This window comes from Amphibalanus amphitrite, unplaced genomic scaffold (genome assembly GCF_019059575.1).
Source record: "Amphibalanus amphitrite isolate SeventyFive unplaced genomic scaffold, NRLGWU_Aamphi_draft 000177F_arrow, whole genome shotgun sequence".
Classification (NCBI taxonomy): Eukaryota; Metazoa; Arthropoda; class Thecostraca; order Balanomorpha; family Balanidae; genus Amphibalanus; species Amphibalanus amphitrite.
The window spans coordinates 764,901-778,703 of NW_024881672.1; the positions used below are offsets into that span (position 1 = coordinate 764,901).

The following is a 13,803-nucleotide window of genomic DNA, read 5'->3' on the forward strand; positions in this document are numbered from 1 at the left end:
GGCCCGTGCCCCGTGGCCATGAGCTCTCAAAATGTTTCACAAAGAGGCCCGATCATGCCGAGGCCATGCGAGCAGACGACCTGCGTCGCCCTGTCCATCAGTCTATATCACGGCGCGTGTGACATTAACCGGCGTCGGGCCTCCCGGGACGTGAATTCGGACGTGGTCGTGGGCGTGGCTGAGCAATAAAACGCCGTCGTGTCGGTGTCGCCGTGGAGGAGTGTTCCGGCTGCGCCGGAGGATGGCCGCGCTGAGGACGGCGGCGCCGCTGGTGGCGCTGCTGCTGCTGCTGTCCCCCTGGTGGGGCGGCGGAGGGGCCGCCGGCGGCGCCGCAGGGCTGGCCGCCGCCGCGCCACTGGCCGCGCCCCGGCGGCCCCGCCCCGCTCCTGCCAGCCCTTATCCGAAAGGATTGATCAAGACGCCGCGAACCACAAAAGAATAGTGAGTGGATAAATAGATGTTTTTAGCCTATCTCTACCAGAATTCATTCGTTACATTAATGATCATGGAAGGCAAATAAGGCAATCAACATGCACGTTAGGGTACTTGGACACTTTGCTCAGTCAAATATTATGAAGTGCATTTAATGACTGTAAGACCGCGTCCACCAAATTTGTTGTATCGTTTATTGAGCAGAATCACTCTCTACATCCCAAATTCCCAACAGCCTCAGCCGCGGTGATGCAAGCAATGTTCGCTCGGACCAATACCGTGAAATTGTGTTGTAAAATAATAACAAATTGTAAAATAAAGTGTTGTATCCATAAATCGCTGCTTATTTGCCTTTTGAGTTAGTGAAATACAGAGCTCCGAAGCTATAGTCATACTGACTATTTATTTAAGAGGTCGAAGGTAGTAATTATTAGGCATGTTCTAAAAAGCTTATGCTCATATTAGTAATTATGTTTATAATATGAGGTTTTTAAGGTGATCAATAACATAGGTACCTAAAAATTACATTTATAATGCTCAAAAGTGCCATAGCAAGATTACAATCACGGTCAAAGTTGGCATTATTAATGGCCCTGTCTTTTAGTAACCGTTTTCAAGCCTGTTTCCGTCGTTCACAGTTCTTTTTTATTACAATCGCCTCCATGTTTTTTATTTCCAGCCTTATTCAGCTGTGCAAGTCAATAAAATGGTGTAAAAAAGCGCTCGAGGCGAAGAAGGAAATCAGAAAAACAATTAAGAAGCTGAGAAGCTGGCTTAGGCGTCTAGTAGAGAAACGGCGAAGGAGAAGAGAAAGACGACGAAAACGACGTGCGGAGCGACGGAAACGACGAAAGGAGCGACGCAAGCGTAGGAAAGAACGCCGTAAAAAGAGGAGGGAGGGACGTCGAAAGAAGCTGAAAAAGCTGGTGGGCAAACTGCGGGGAAAACGTTGACATGGTTATGATTAATTTCGGCGATCAACTCTAGTGCAATTGATTTGTTGCTAAGTGAAAGCTTTAGATAGCTATTCTTATGTAAAAACGGGCACGATCTGAATTACAGCCCTGCTATGTCACTAGCGTTTTCCAAGAGTTTGACTGAACGGTGTATGTACAGCTACAAAATATATGCACACGCATGCAGCATGCACCAGGGCGGCAATGTACCGTATCAACAGCGAGCTGGGAGTGTCGTATCAACGGAACAGAGTGTCGACCGTGAACTTGTGAATCGCTCTGAGGACCTCTTGCCTTTCTTATCGGATGTACCACCGACTTCTCTATATAATCCTTCTCTATGAATCCTTCCTATCATAAGGTTCGGACCATCTTTTTTTAAATCCAGCACACGGGGGAAGAAGAAAGGGGCAATAGCCACCCTTTCTCGCTGGATTCCGCAGTGAAAATGGACTAGCGCCATTTTCAAGCCCACTTGTGCAATGTGAAATGAACTTGACATGAGGACATCAATGGGTGTCGATGAACGTACAATGATGTTACAATACACATTCATATCGGCCAGAAGTCTCTCTTATTCTGGGCTACGAGCAATAGATAGTACAAGATAAATTATATTAGGTACATAAAATTCAACCTGTCGACGGGAAATAATAAAAAAATGTGTTACAACATATGGGTTCATATTAGCCGTTTTCACGACGGGCTATCCGGCGAGTGCACCTAATTTGACCAAATCTGCACCTAATCTCTTTTACAGCAAATATCTTTATTTCATGAATTTATTTCAGTGTTTTAATCGATGATACTCTCTGATAATATGACAAAGCAGGGATATAAGTAATTAATGTAGCCCTAGCTGATAGCTACTAAGAGACACACTGAACCTAATATGGCTAAATCTGCACCTAATCTGCACCAAATGTGCACCAAATGTGTACCAGATGACCGTCGTGAAAACAGCTATTACGGCTTCAGAAATTTGGGCCTCCAATGCTGATTTCCCAAAGCAGCGCACAGTCCATAATCATATATAGAGGAGTCTGTGGATGTACCCATAAACGATAAAAAAGGTTATACGTAATTCTACTTTGTCTATCAAATGGCTATCTCGGTTTTTTGAAAATTTTGGATTTTGGCCCAAATTTTTTCCAAAAACTGACTTTTTTTGGGAAAATAATTATAAAATCCAAAATTTGGGGTGTATCGAAAAAACCGGAATATATGTCAGAGAAGTGGTCTATGTGCACCTACATACCAATTTTTAGAAGAATCGGTTCAAAAATGTGGGAGTTATTCAAAATTGTATGACGTCACGACACACAAAATTTTGAAAAATGATTTTTTTGGAAGTTTTAGACCTCGTACGGAAACAAAAATAGCACCATTCGATTCGCCGTGAAAAACTGCATCAGATAGACACCTTTGTAGGCCTTAACAACCAACTTCAAAATTTGACCTCACTTGACCTGACCTTGACCTGACCTCGACCTGAAATTCATCCAGAGGTGGTCCATATCACTTATTGAGTGTGCCTATTGAATTCTATGAGTAAAATGACCCATAAAACATGTGTCGCACATGCCCTTTTCTATATTTTGTTTTTTGGTGACCTGACCTGACCTGACCTACCCTTGACCTTGACCTCTGAATGATATTGTATGCAATGAATATTGTCTTGGTAGCCTAAGAACACGTTTTGGGCAATCAGTCTCAGTCCATGACTCCATTCTTCGGCAACTACGGTGCAAGGCCGATACTGTAGAAACTTGCAATTTGTACCCTTGACCTGACCTTGACCTTGACCTCAAACTTTAAATTAAGTACATGTTGTTAGTTGTTCGTGATGAGAGCTTTCGATTGGCGTTTGAATTTTCCAAATCGGACCATTAGTTCGGGAGATAACAGGGGGGGGGGGTAAAATTTACCCCCCCCCCCAGCCCCGCGCGTTTGGCTGGAGACCCCAGCCCCGCGCGGGTTAACCTTCCAGGCGGTGGGGGGGGGCATTTTTTGCCCCCCCCTTAGTTTTTTCGATATATTTCGAGAACCGCTGCGCCGATCGTCACCGAACTTTCAGTACCCTCCCGTGAATAGCTATTGCACATTGTGACCAAATTTTTTTTCAAAGGCTATGATAGATTGGATGCTAATGACGTCAGAGTGACGTCATTTCTGCCATTTTCGACCCAAAAAAAGGTTTCGCGAGAAGAGCTGTCAGGCCTACAGCTTTAAAGATACAGAAAAATGTTTCAAACATAAAAGATGTAGAATTTAGAGGGCTACAAAACTGATAGGTATATCGGATTTTTTTAACTTTTTGGATTTTGACCCCCAAAAATCAAAAAAACAGATTTTAAAAATAAAATAGCTTAAAAATCCAAAACGTTTTTTGAATTTCGAAAAAAAACGGAATGTATGTGATAGTCACTACCGCCTTCTATCTACATACCAAATTTGAGATCGATACCTCTTTTTTTTTGGAAAAAACTCTTTTTTGGCCAAGTTATAGCGAAAAAGCTGTTCAAAATTGATGACGTCAAATTTTCAAACTCATTTTTTTAGCAATTATAGACCTCGTAGCGCAAAACAAAGACCACCATTAGACTCCCCGTGACGAACTGCATCGAATCAATACCCATTTTATGCAACAATATCAACTTTGAAATTTGATCTTTTTTGACCTGACCTTGACCTGACCTCCACCAGAAAGTGACCTAAATCGTACCTGATGGTCTTATAACCAACACCATTGAGCTGGAAATGAAAAACTGGCCATAAAACATGCATCGCACAACCTTAGTAAAGTTGGGTTCATGACCTTTGGTGACCTTTGGTGACCTGACCTCTGACCTGACCTGGTATGACCAGTGACCTCTAATAGCAACATAATGACCTTTTCCGGTCAGGTCATGACCTTAGAGCATGAGGTCAAATTTTCAAAATAACCTTTCAAGGTCAAATCACAGTTCATTCGACGCGTGTCGCGTATCGACGAGAGCAAAACGACACTGGCAAAAGTAATGACATGGCTCATGATTCAAAAGTTATAACAAAAAAGGAAAACGGCTATCTTTAGAGTTTTTGCCCTCTGAAGGGTAGGTAAATCGTTGGCGTGAGGTCAAATCTGAGGCCACACATAAAAAAAAAAACGTTAAAAGGGCTATCGAATGCGCTTATCCGCGGCGTTGTAATTCCCGGGCTGGTGCCGGTTTTTCGAAAATGGTAGAAATAGGCAAAGTTTAAACTTTGATGACCTCTGGTGACCTGACCTTTGACTTAACCTAAAAAATGGCTGATGCATTTCCTTCATTTGACGCTCTTTCGGATGCTAATTACCGTGTGTCGCTACGAACCGAGTCAGACGGGGGGGGGGGGGGGGTGAAAAGGCCCCAGCACCACACGGAAAACTATGACCACCAGCTGTGGCTGACAGCCATTCTTTTCAATCTGGCGAATCTTTAGTTTTCATTTTCACGCCTCCTGAGTCAGCTTCACTCGTTATATTTCACCCACAGGCACGTTAACACCTAGCTGACAAGGCCGGTGATCCCCGGCCGTACAATTCAGCGATGAAAATGTGATGTTCAAATCACATTTGCGCACGTCAAAAATCACCGTCGGACGGTTCCCGGATGATCTTTGCATGACCATGAGCTTTGACACATGTATCACAAAGAGGCCCGATCATGCCGAGGCCATGCGAGCAGACGACCTGCGTCGCCCTGTCCATCAGTCTCTATCACGGCGCGTGTGACATTAACCGGCGTCGGGCCTCCCGAGTGGCGAGTTCGGACGCGGCCGTGGGCGTGGCTGTGCAATATAACGCCGTCGTGTCGGTGGCGTCGTGGAGGAGTGCTGCGGCTGCGCCGGAGGATGGCCGCGCTGAGGACGGCGGCGCCGCTGGTGGCGCTGCTGCTGCTGCTGTCCCCCTGGTGGGACGGCGGAGGGGCCGCGGGCGGCACCGCAGGGCTGGCCGCCGCCGCGCCCCTGGCACCCAAGCGAAACTTTGCCCCCTCATCTACCCCGCAGAAGACTGTAGCAATAGTGCCGATCGTTAAAGCGACCATTACGTGAGTGACATCAACGAACTTTTCATTATTCCACTCCTTGGGACTCTGTTGCAATCTGACATTCGTTAAGAGTTGCATAGATTTTGGTGATATCACAGGTCCTGCAGGCTCAGACTAAGAAAATGAAATTTTAGCAACATCAACAACCTTGTCAGTTGCCAACAACAATTTACTTCAGTGTTTTAATCGATGATAATGTCTGATGCTATGACGAGGCAGGTATATACCTACCTAAGCAATTAGTGCAAACCTGGCTCATAGCTGATAAGTGATATACTAAGAAATGCAGTATGCACTGAACCAAATTTGACCAAATCCTCACCAAATCTGCACCTAATCTACACCAAATGTGTACTAGATGGCCGTCGTGAAAACGGCTATTGTTTGAGGCAAATGGACTTAATTTACTCCTTATTTTCCAGCATTATTCAACTATGCAAGAAGGTAAAGTGGTGCAACAAAGCACTTAAGAAAGGAGAGAAGTCAGTTAAGAAGGTTATAAAGAAGTTTAGGGAGTGGCTGAGACGTCGAAAAGAGAGACGTCGAAGAAGAAGGGCAAGACGGAGGAAGCGCAGGAGGGAACGACGGAAGCGCAGGAGGGAACGACGGAAACGACGAAAGCAGCGACGCAAGCGGAGGAGGCAGCGACGCCGAAAGAAGGTGAAGAAACTACTGAAGAAATTGGGATAGGAAGACGCTGACAACCAGATTTTGGCAATCATCCATGACACTGTGGGATTTTGCGTATTGAATAAAACTGAAATGAAACTGAACCCATGCTTTCTTTATGAATACTTTCGAATCTTCTTCAGTTTTACGCTGAATGAGGGTGCACTTACTTAGTCGATTCACTTTTACGTGTCCCCGAAAACATTTATGTTTTTCCATCTACCTTTTTATGTGGTTCGGCTACAGAGAAACTGCTGTCTGTGGGTGTGCGAAATAAAGGCATGCATTTCGAGCGTGAATTCATGCCGTCAGCCTCAGCTAAGCGGTGCTTTCAATATACGGCAAAAAATTACACTAGCCTGCCTATGTATTATGCTGATTGCTGAGTGTTACATCTCATGCATTACCTGTCACGTTTCCTCCGCCAATTAACCCATTTATGCCCAGGAATATTGACCATCATGAAAATCGACGAAATCAAAATATGTTATGCTCCTACCAGGGCCTTGTATGGAATCGAAAATAATTTTTGCCTGCAGCAAAAGTTTCTCGAGAAAAACGTAAAAAACATGCGTTGCGAAATCGCAACGAAGGGCACATCGGGCGCCATCAGCGTTGCGAAAACGCAACGACGGGCACATCAGACGGACATAAAGTACACTGAACTGCCGTATATGCTAATATGTTTTGACAAAACATCAATCAACTGTTGACAACTATTGCTTGAAAATGCGGAACCCACATCCGTCATGCTCTATAACCCGCCTAAGAGCCTCAGTGAGGAAGCATAACTTCATGATTCGCGAACGGGGAGATGGCAACACGGTCATTATCAACCATTTACGTTGTCCATTGCTGTTCATTTAAAGTTGTGGTCGACACGTATCCAGGGTGATGCTTTCTTTTTGGAAGCTAGACAGATCCATTACCTCCACCTATCAGACCCTGCACAGTGCACACTGAATACAATTAAACGGAGGATTGGGAGTAAACCAGTGCCTCTCGTATGCGCGTGTATCCGCAATCATTTTTAACCACCCTCCTAGGAGTAAAGTTAAATTCCATTGCAGGTTAGTCGTACCCACTCTCAGCAAAAAGAAAAAAGGACCGATCCGGCTCTAACAAATTACCCGCGTAAGGCGTAGCGCATCACAACAAATCGACTCCCAGTTTATCATGTTTACACCTAATCCAAAATTTTCATGGCCCCACTCTCAGCGACCTTCACGTGTAACCTCTTTCTCGAGACAATGCCAGGACAGAATGGTGATTCGACGTCAATCCGTCCTTTCCATCTTCAGGATAGTTGAATCCTCCTCCACGCCTCATCCCCCTGTTCCGGGCTGGACCGGCAACGTATATCGCAATCGGGCAGCTCACATAGGAGCGCGCCTGTAGCCGGGTGCAGTGAGTGCTTGGGAGGGGGGAAGGGGGTGGGTCATGGGTGGCGGCTGCCCACTGGCTGGGCTCAGTCTCCAGTCTACGATTGACCGTGTCCGGTCAGACAAATGTCTCCCCTAATTCCAATAATCCTGCTAGCTCTAAAAATGGTCTGATTAGATAAAAAGCCTATCAAAGTAAGAAAACAGGCGTATACTCCACATCAAGCAGCTTATGAATCTGCGAGTTATGAATCCTAAAAATTATTATTTTCCCATGTGTCCGCCCTCATTACCCCTGCCGAAGGGCTCAGCTACCCTCAGAGGGGGCCTATCCCACTATTTGCCGACCCTCAGTTATCTTTTCTAACGTAAATGCTGGTAGTCATCAGATTCTATCCCGAGAATGGCGATGCCTATCTGTCGCCTGATACCAGAATACATCCCCGTTATTCATTATTTATGCACAATGTACATAGTAGATCCAATTTCCAAAGGACCTAATTATCTCTCAGCTCCGTTAGCATCGCCGACCGTTTGATGCATGAGTCCTTTTACTACCATGCGATTTTCAGATGCATGGGAACACATTGCTTAGTGAACGAACAGCCCGAGGCCGAAAATCTGCGAGAGAAAAAGAAAGGAGTGTTTGTGGCTGTTTGAGCCAGCAAATATGAAATGTGTCGCAACATTTTACGTGCGAACGCACCTTGCACTAAACATACCTGTATATACGTCCCTCATGGCATAGGCGGCGGAGCGGGGGGAGGGGGCACCGGGGCACCGTGCCCCCCTTGATTCTGCCATTTTAACATTATCCCGATAGGCGTTGCATGGAAATGGAAATGGAAAGAATGAGACCAAAAGTCAGCAGTGCTCCCCCCCTTAATTGAAGATGTTCCGCCGCTACAGCCTCATGGCTACAAAATGAGAGAGAGAGAAAGAGAGAGAGAAAGGGAGAGAGAGAGAGGGCGGAGAGAGTTGGGGAACGAGGAGGAGAGGGAGGAAGATGGGGGAGAGAAAGAGAGGACCCACAGCGTATCACGAGTGAAGTCTACTGTTGATATTCATACTTCCGCTACCCTGCCAATGTGCCCATCGTTGCGTTTTCGCAACACCGCTGTCTTTCCGATGTGCCCTTCGTTGCGTTCCCGCAACGCGACCGTAGTCATATTTGAAAATAGTCACAAACCCTTTTTGTAGCATTATTTCTTAACAAAATGCATATCTACGCTATTGTAGGGACTCTGCAGAATATGTTTACACAATTTTCATTACGATATTATTAAGCACTCAGCCTACTTATCTTGGTTTTCGTGACGTCATCACTCACAAAACCTTCGACTTCCCTCTGGGAGCTCTAGGCAGTAACTTACCGGCCGCACAGACTTGTAACTGCGTAGTATCATGCGCACAACCATGCTACACACGCTGAAACTTGTCTCATCGGTTAGTCTCTTTTACACACTTCTCAAGCTTCGATCACGTCGACGCTTGCTTGCGTTGCGAAAACGCAACGAAGGGCGTAAATGGGTTTTAAAGACAGCTATACCGGAGATACAGCTAGTGATTTTGTCGGCTGATTTCGCTCCAGTCACTAACTGAGAGGATATGGCCGTCCGACAACTGAGACGGAAAATTGCCGTCCACTGACAGCGCACGGAGCCCGGGAGACGGGCGGACCGTCCGCCGTACGGAACCCAACCGGCACGGGGCCGCCCGAACGCAGGAGGGTTCCGCTCCGTGTCTTAGAGGTCCGGTACGACGCACATCGCTGCCGGTGCCACTGGCCGAGTATCAGCAGTCAGTTCGACGCTGATTGAAGTCCGGGGTCGTCGGCACAACTCCTGGACTCAGGAGGGGGGGGGGGAGAGAAGGTAATCACCGCGCACGGCGCCCTGCCACCTTTACGACCAACCAGTGCCAGTGCAGTGGTACTGGTGGCATATGTGCGGTGAAAACTAACTTTGGTGAAGCCACAAAGTCTGCTGCTGAGGCCGACTTACAGGATTTGTATGGTTTCACGAGTGACAAGACCGTGCCTACTGCCACATACATACGTATGGATTGGCATACCGACAGCGGACTAATGTTACTGGTCATGTTTCCGTGGTCATTATCAACGAGTTCAGATTAGAAATCGGATCGCGGAATCTCGATTTCGGAGGCCATTTCCGTGACCGATTCTGTAAAAAACGGGATTCAGACCATGAGGATAAGCCGATCCAGATCGGCAGCAACAATCCCGCATCAGTAGGTGTACGCATAAACTTGCACGGCTATGACGATTGACTTCATACTTCACGGCAATCACCCAGCCAGCAATTCGCTTGGGCTGAACTGTGGCAAACGTCGGGCAGCTTGGGCTTAGCTTGGGTTTGCCCACTTTGATCAAAACCAATGTATTTTTTACTAGGGCTGAGCTGGGGCATGCCGCAGCTATGCACACGTGCGGCTAGCAGCAGCTCAGCCCGACATCCGCCCGCGCATCCAAATCGGGCATAACTTGGGCGGAGCGCGGGCTGATCAAGCTGGCTGTGTCCTTCGGCTAACTGGAGTAAAACCGGAGCTTAGCCATACTTGTTCGGCTGTTCGCGCATGCGCATTTCTGCGCCAATCATGTGCAGCGTTTGTGACAGTCTGCGCGCTGTGCGACGAAACGACACACCGGTGTTGGGGCATTTGGTGGTTGATGTTTGGGCGCGTGTGACAGCGCGAAGAAGGGATAGTGCTCACTGCTCTTATCAAGTGGACTGGCATGGAGTTTTACGGTAGGTAAGTGTATTGAATGGTGCGCTTGATCGTATGTAAACGTCATGATTTTGACTGAGTTTTACGCCATCAAACATGAAGCTGAATAGCTGTTCAGCCTGGCGACTTATACCCTCGCTCAGAAAAGCCGCATTCCGTTCCTTTATATCTTTGTGAAATACCAGCACTTCTGAACCAGGAAAATGAAATACAAAGCACAAATATTTATCTATGTACTTATCACCGAGCACGCTCATTATCTGTCCGCGTTGAAAATCGAATGAACATTTTTTATACGGATCAATGAGAAGTGCTTTTACAGTATTAATGCAACAATAAGTTATTTTTGAAGCAAACATGCAATGTAAATTAAACCAATTAATCTCTTTTCAGGTACGTACCATTAGAGCAAATGGTTCCAAAAAAGGAATAGTTATACAAAGAAGGACCGGGTGGACGCCGCAGTCGCCCTCGCCAAGTCGTTTAGCGGAAACTGCCTGCTTATAATTAAGTAGGTATACCTACATATACGGAAACTGCGCCGAAAGCTGGCCGACCACCTACTGCAGATGTGTGTGTGTGGAGGAGCCAGACGCCTCCAAAGCTCCCATTCACCAGAGTGAAGTTCCTTATAAACGATTGTTTGCTAATTGCTTTATGTCTTATGAGCGATTCTTGCTGTCCTTATTTTATGCTTTCGGTTGAGTGTTCAACCAAGTATTATGAACGGAAAAGGAGGTTAGCGGGCCTTGTGATTGTTTTATGGTTTTGATGGCGCTTTTTCATGACTCATTCGCTCCTGACTCATTCTCATAGGCGGCGGAAGGGGGGGGGGGCGGCACCGGGGCACTGTGTACCCCCTTTGATTTTGACATTTTAACATTATGGGCGTTGCATGGAAAGAATGGGACCAAAAGTCGGCAGTGTCCCCCCTTAATTGAAGGTGTTCCGCCGCTACTGCTCATTCTGTCGTCTCGTGACTCACTGTATGGAATACCTGCCTTGTTTCTCGTTTCGTCCCACCTGAGTGCCCATACGATTGGTGTGGCAGAAGCGAGGCAACCACAAATGAACCATGCGATTTCACATAATCCAACAATCCGCTTCACTAGCATCGCATAAAGGCTCCTTCTTGTCCTATTGTCTAGCTGCATGACAATTGCACTATATGCAGCAAACAATACCGATGTCACGGCTCAAATCACGTCCAAGTCCCGTGCACCACAATGCGGCACATCCGTCCGGCGGGCACTCACTACGGCCGGCGCTGGACCGGCCTGCACGACCCCAGCACGGCACGGGGCGGCGCTCGCCCTGGGCACCCAGCTGTCGGTGCCGGCTCACCTGCGGCGGCGCCCGCGGCTATCTGCTCCTGCCGCGCCACCGCCGCCGCCGCCGCCAGTCGGTGAGCGGCGCGCTGCGGGCCGGACGGGCGGAGCGGCGCGCGGCGTGACTGATAGTGGGCGCTCCGGCCAGCGGCGGGGCGTGGTGGGCTGTGCTGAGCGCGCCGCCCCTCCCACAGCAGCACAATGCGCCAGAACAGCCAGCAGCCGCAGTTCGAGCCGGACCTGGCCGGAAGTGAGCCCCCAGCGGCCGGAAGCGAGGGGGAGCCGCCCGGTGACAAGCGGCCCAGCTCTGCCGACAGTGCCGAGCCGGCCGGCGGCGAGCGCACCGCCACAGCCACCATGGACGAGCCCATCCAGCTGCCGCAGAGCTTCGTCGTCAAGTACCTCGGCAAGCGCGAGGCCGAGAAACTGTGGGGCATCAAGTACACGCGTGGACCCGTCGACGAGATGGTGGCGACCGCCAAGGCGATGCGGCCCGGCCAGACGCTACCGCTGCTGCAGCTGAACGTCTCCGACCAGGGCGTCAACATCACCGAGATGAAGCAGAACCTCAACAAGAACTTCGAGGCCGGTAACTACCCGATCGACGTCATCTCGTACGGCGTGCAGGACATTGTGTTCACGCGTGTGTTCGCCATGATTCTGGTGCGCGAGAACACGCCCAGCCCGTTCGAGTGCCACGCCTTCGTGTGTGACCGGCGTGAGAGTGCGCGCAAGCTGACGTTCGCCCTGGCCACGGCGTTCCAGGAGTTCAGCAAGCGCGTCAAGCGCGAGGAGGAGCCGCGCAAGTTTGCCATCGACCTGCGCTCGCCAGACGAGATTGAGGCGGAGCTGCGCGGGCAGCATGCGCAGCAGGACTCGGAGGCCTAGTGGGCCGCCAAGCGCCAGAGGAGTGTGAAAAATTGACCTGTCATCTATGTAGTGAGCCGCTTGATGACTTCTTTTATACCGAGTCCGAGTGATTCTTCACAGGCGTGACGAAAAATAAGGCCATTCTGCTAAAGTGCCGTAGCTTTGTCAAGCTCAAGTGGTCGTCTGTTTTGCGTTCAAGAGGTCATCTCGCAGCGGCTTATCAGGAGGACCACTGCGCGTGTCTCAATATCAGACGCGATGTCCTGTCCGGTGGATGTTGCCTAGCCGGGTGTGCCCTAGCCGTGCCGCTGGTTCCTCTGGCTGCCTCAGTGTCATGACCAGGGACTGCCGCGGTGCAGTTATGATGCCAGTATCGTGACGGTCGGGCGCAGTGCGCCGTGGCCGGGGAGTGATGGGGGTTTCGTGACGGCGCGGCGCGCGGCCGACTCTGTGACCCGCTCTAAGGCGGAGGCTCGTGGCACGTGCACGGTCTGCACCGCCAGCCGCGCAGAAAGCTCCGGCGCCGTAGTGGTGTGGTGCTCAGCGGCCCGTGGAGGCCGGATGCGTTACCGAGGCGGACGGCCGCCCGACTGCAGTAGGACCGGTGTCATCGCCCCAGTCCGGCCGGACGGCACGAACCGCGGCCTGCCCGGCCAGTGGGACTCTGAGCACGGGGCTCAGAGCTGACCACTCAGAACTCGGTCTCCAAGTTCCTCTCCGTGTGGAGACAACACAGCCCCATCAGCCAGCTACCTACCTACCGACGGCGGCCGATTGGCGCCGGCGGCCGTCTTGTGATATGCGTGAAGTGTTGTGCGAACTCGTGTCGGCTCGGGTCGTCCCGGACGTCACGGCAGATACGGGGGCCGGTGGCGATAGGGGCGCTCCCAGCTCCCGGCAGCCGCCACCGTCATGTTGACCCTGCCCGACGGTGGAGTGACGCCCGATTGCCGGTCGTGTCAGCTCGCACCGGACCCGGCTGACCGTCAGTGTCGGCTCGGGCGCGCCGCTCACCGTCGGCCGATAGCGCTATCGGTGCCATGCGGCCGCCCCGATTGTGGCTGCCGCAACTGGGGCGGTGTGCCGCACTGGCAGCTTCGGGGAGGGGAGCCGAGCGGCCGCCGACACCAGCTCACCTGGCCCAGTTGTGACGTCAGATGCCTCTGCTTGTCAGTATTGTGTGTGATTGAATATTGAGCCGGGTTTTAGGATAGACAGCAAATAATGATGACGATCGGAATGATAACAGTGCTGAATAATTATCAATGATTATTTTGATCTTGCTTGTTTTGCGATATTATTGTGACTTATGCTGTATATAAATGTCGGCAACTCCCATAATCTTTTA

The 13,803-nt window shown here is 49.6% G+C and overlaps 2 protein-coding genes across 3 annotated transcripts; both read left to right on the top strand.

Annotated features, from left to right (window-relative positions):
* Positions 1 to 240: 240 nt before the first annotated feature.
* LOC122383942 (pre-mRNA-splicing factor CWC25-like) lies at positions 241 to 6,231 on the top strand. Of its 2 annotated transcripts, XM_043370832.1 has the most exons (3): positions 241 to 335; positions 5,356 to 5,458; positions 5,881 to 6,231. In XM_043370832.1, exons 1-3 carry the CDS (start codon positions 242 to 244, stop codon positions 6,146 to 6,148), a joined length of 465 nt encoding a protein of 154 aa, XP_043226767.1. In that variant the 5' UTR covers position 241; the 3' UTR covers positions 6,149 to 6,231. The 2 variants fall into 2 exon arrangements, with proteins under 2 accessions (XP_043226767.1, XP_043226766.1); XM_043370831.1 differs by lacking the exon at positions 241 to 335 and having other exon boundaries at positions 5,251 to 5,458.
* A 5,441-nt stretch (positions 6,232 to 11,672) lies between these two features.
* LOC122383943 (low density lipoprotein receptor adapter protein 1-like) lies at positions 11,673 to 13,791 on the top strand. Its single transcript, XM_043370833.1, has one exon. It carries the CDS (start codon positions 11,787 to 11,789, stop codon positions 12,471 to 12,473), a length of 687 nt encoding a protein of 228 aa, XP_043226768.1. The 5' UTR covers positions 11,673 to 11,786; the 3' UTR covers positions 12,474 to 13,791.
* Positions 13,792 to 13,803: the final 12 nt, after the last annotated feature.

Excerpts from the sequence above, each read along its gene's own strand:
- LOC122383942 (XM_043370832.1), top strand. The coding sequence starts at position 242 with ATGGCCGCGCTGAGGACGGCGGCGCCGCTGGTGGCGCTGCTGCTGCTG. Across the intron at positions 336-5,355 it reads GGCCGCCGGCGGCGCCGCAG|GGCTGGCCGCCGCCGCGCCC; the intron begins GGCTGGCCGCCG and ends GCGGCACCGCAG. Across the intron at positions 5,459-5,880 it reads ATCGTTAAAGCGACCATTAC|CATTATTCAACTATGCAAGA; the intron begins GTGAGTGACATC and ends CTTATTTTCCAG.
- LOC122383943 (XM_043370833.1), top strand. The coding sequence starts at position 11,787 with ATGCGCCAGAACAGCCAGCAGCCGCAGTTCGAGCCGGACCTGGCCGGA.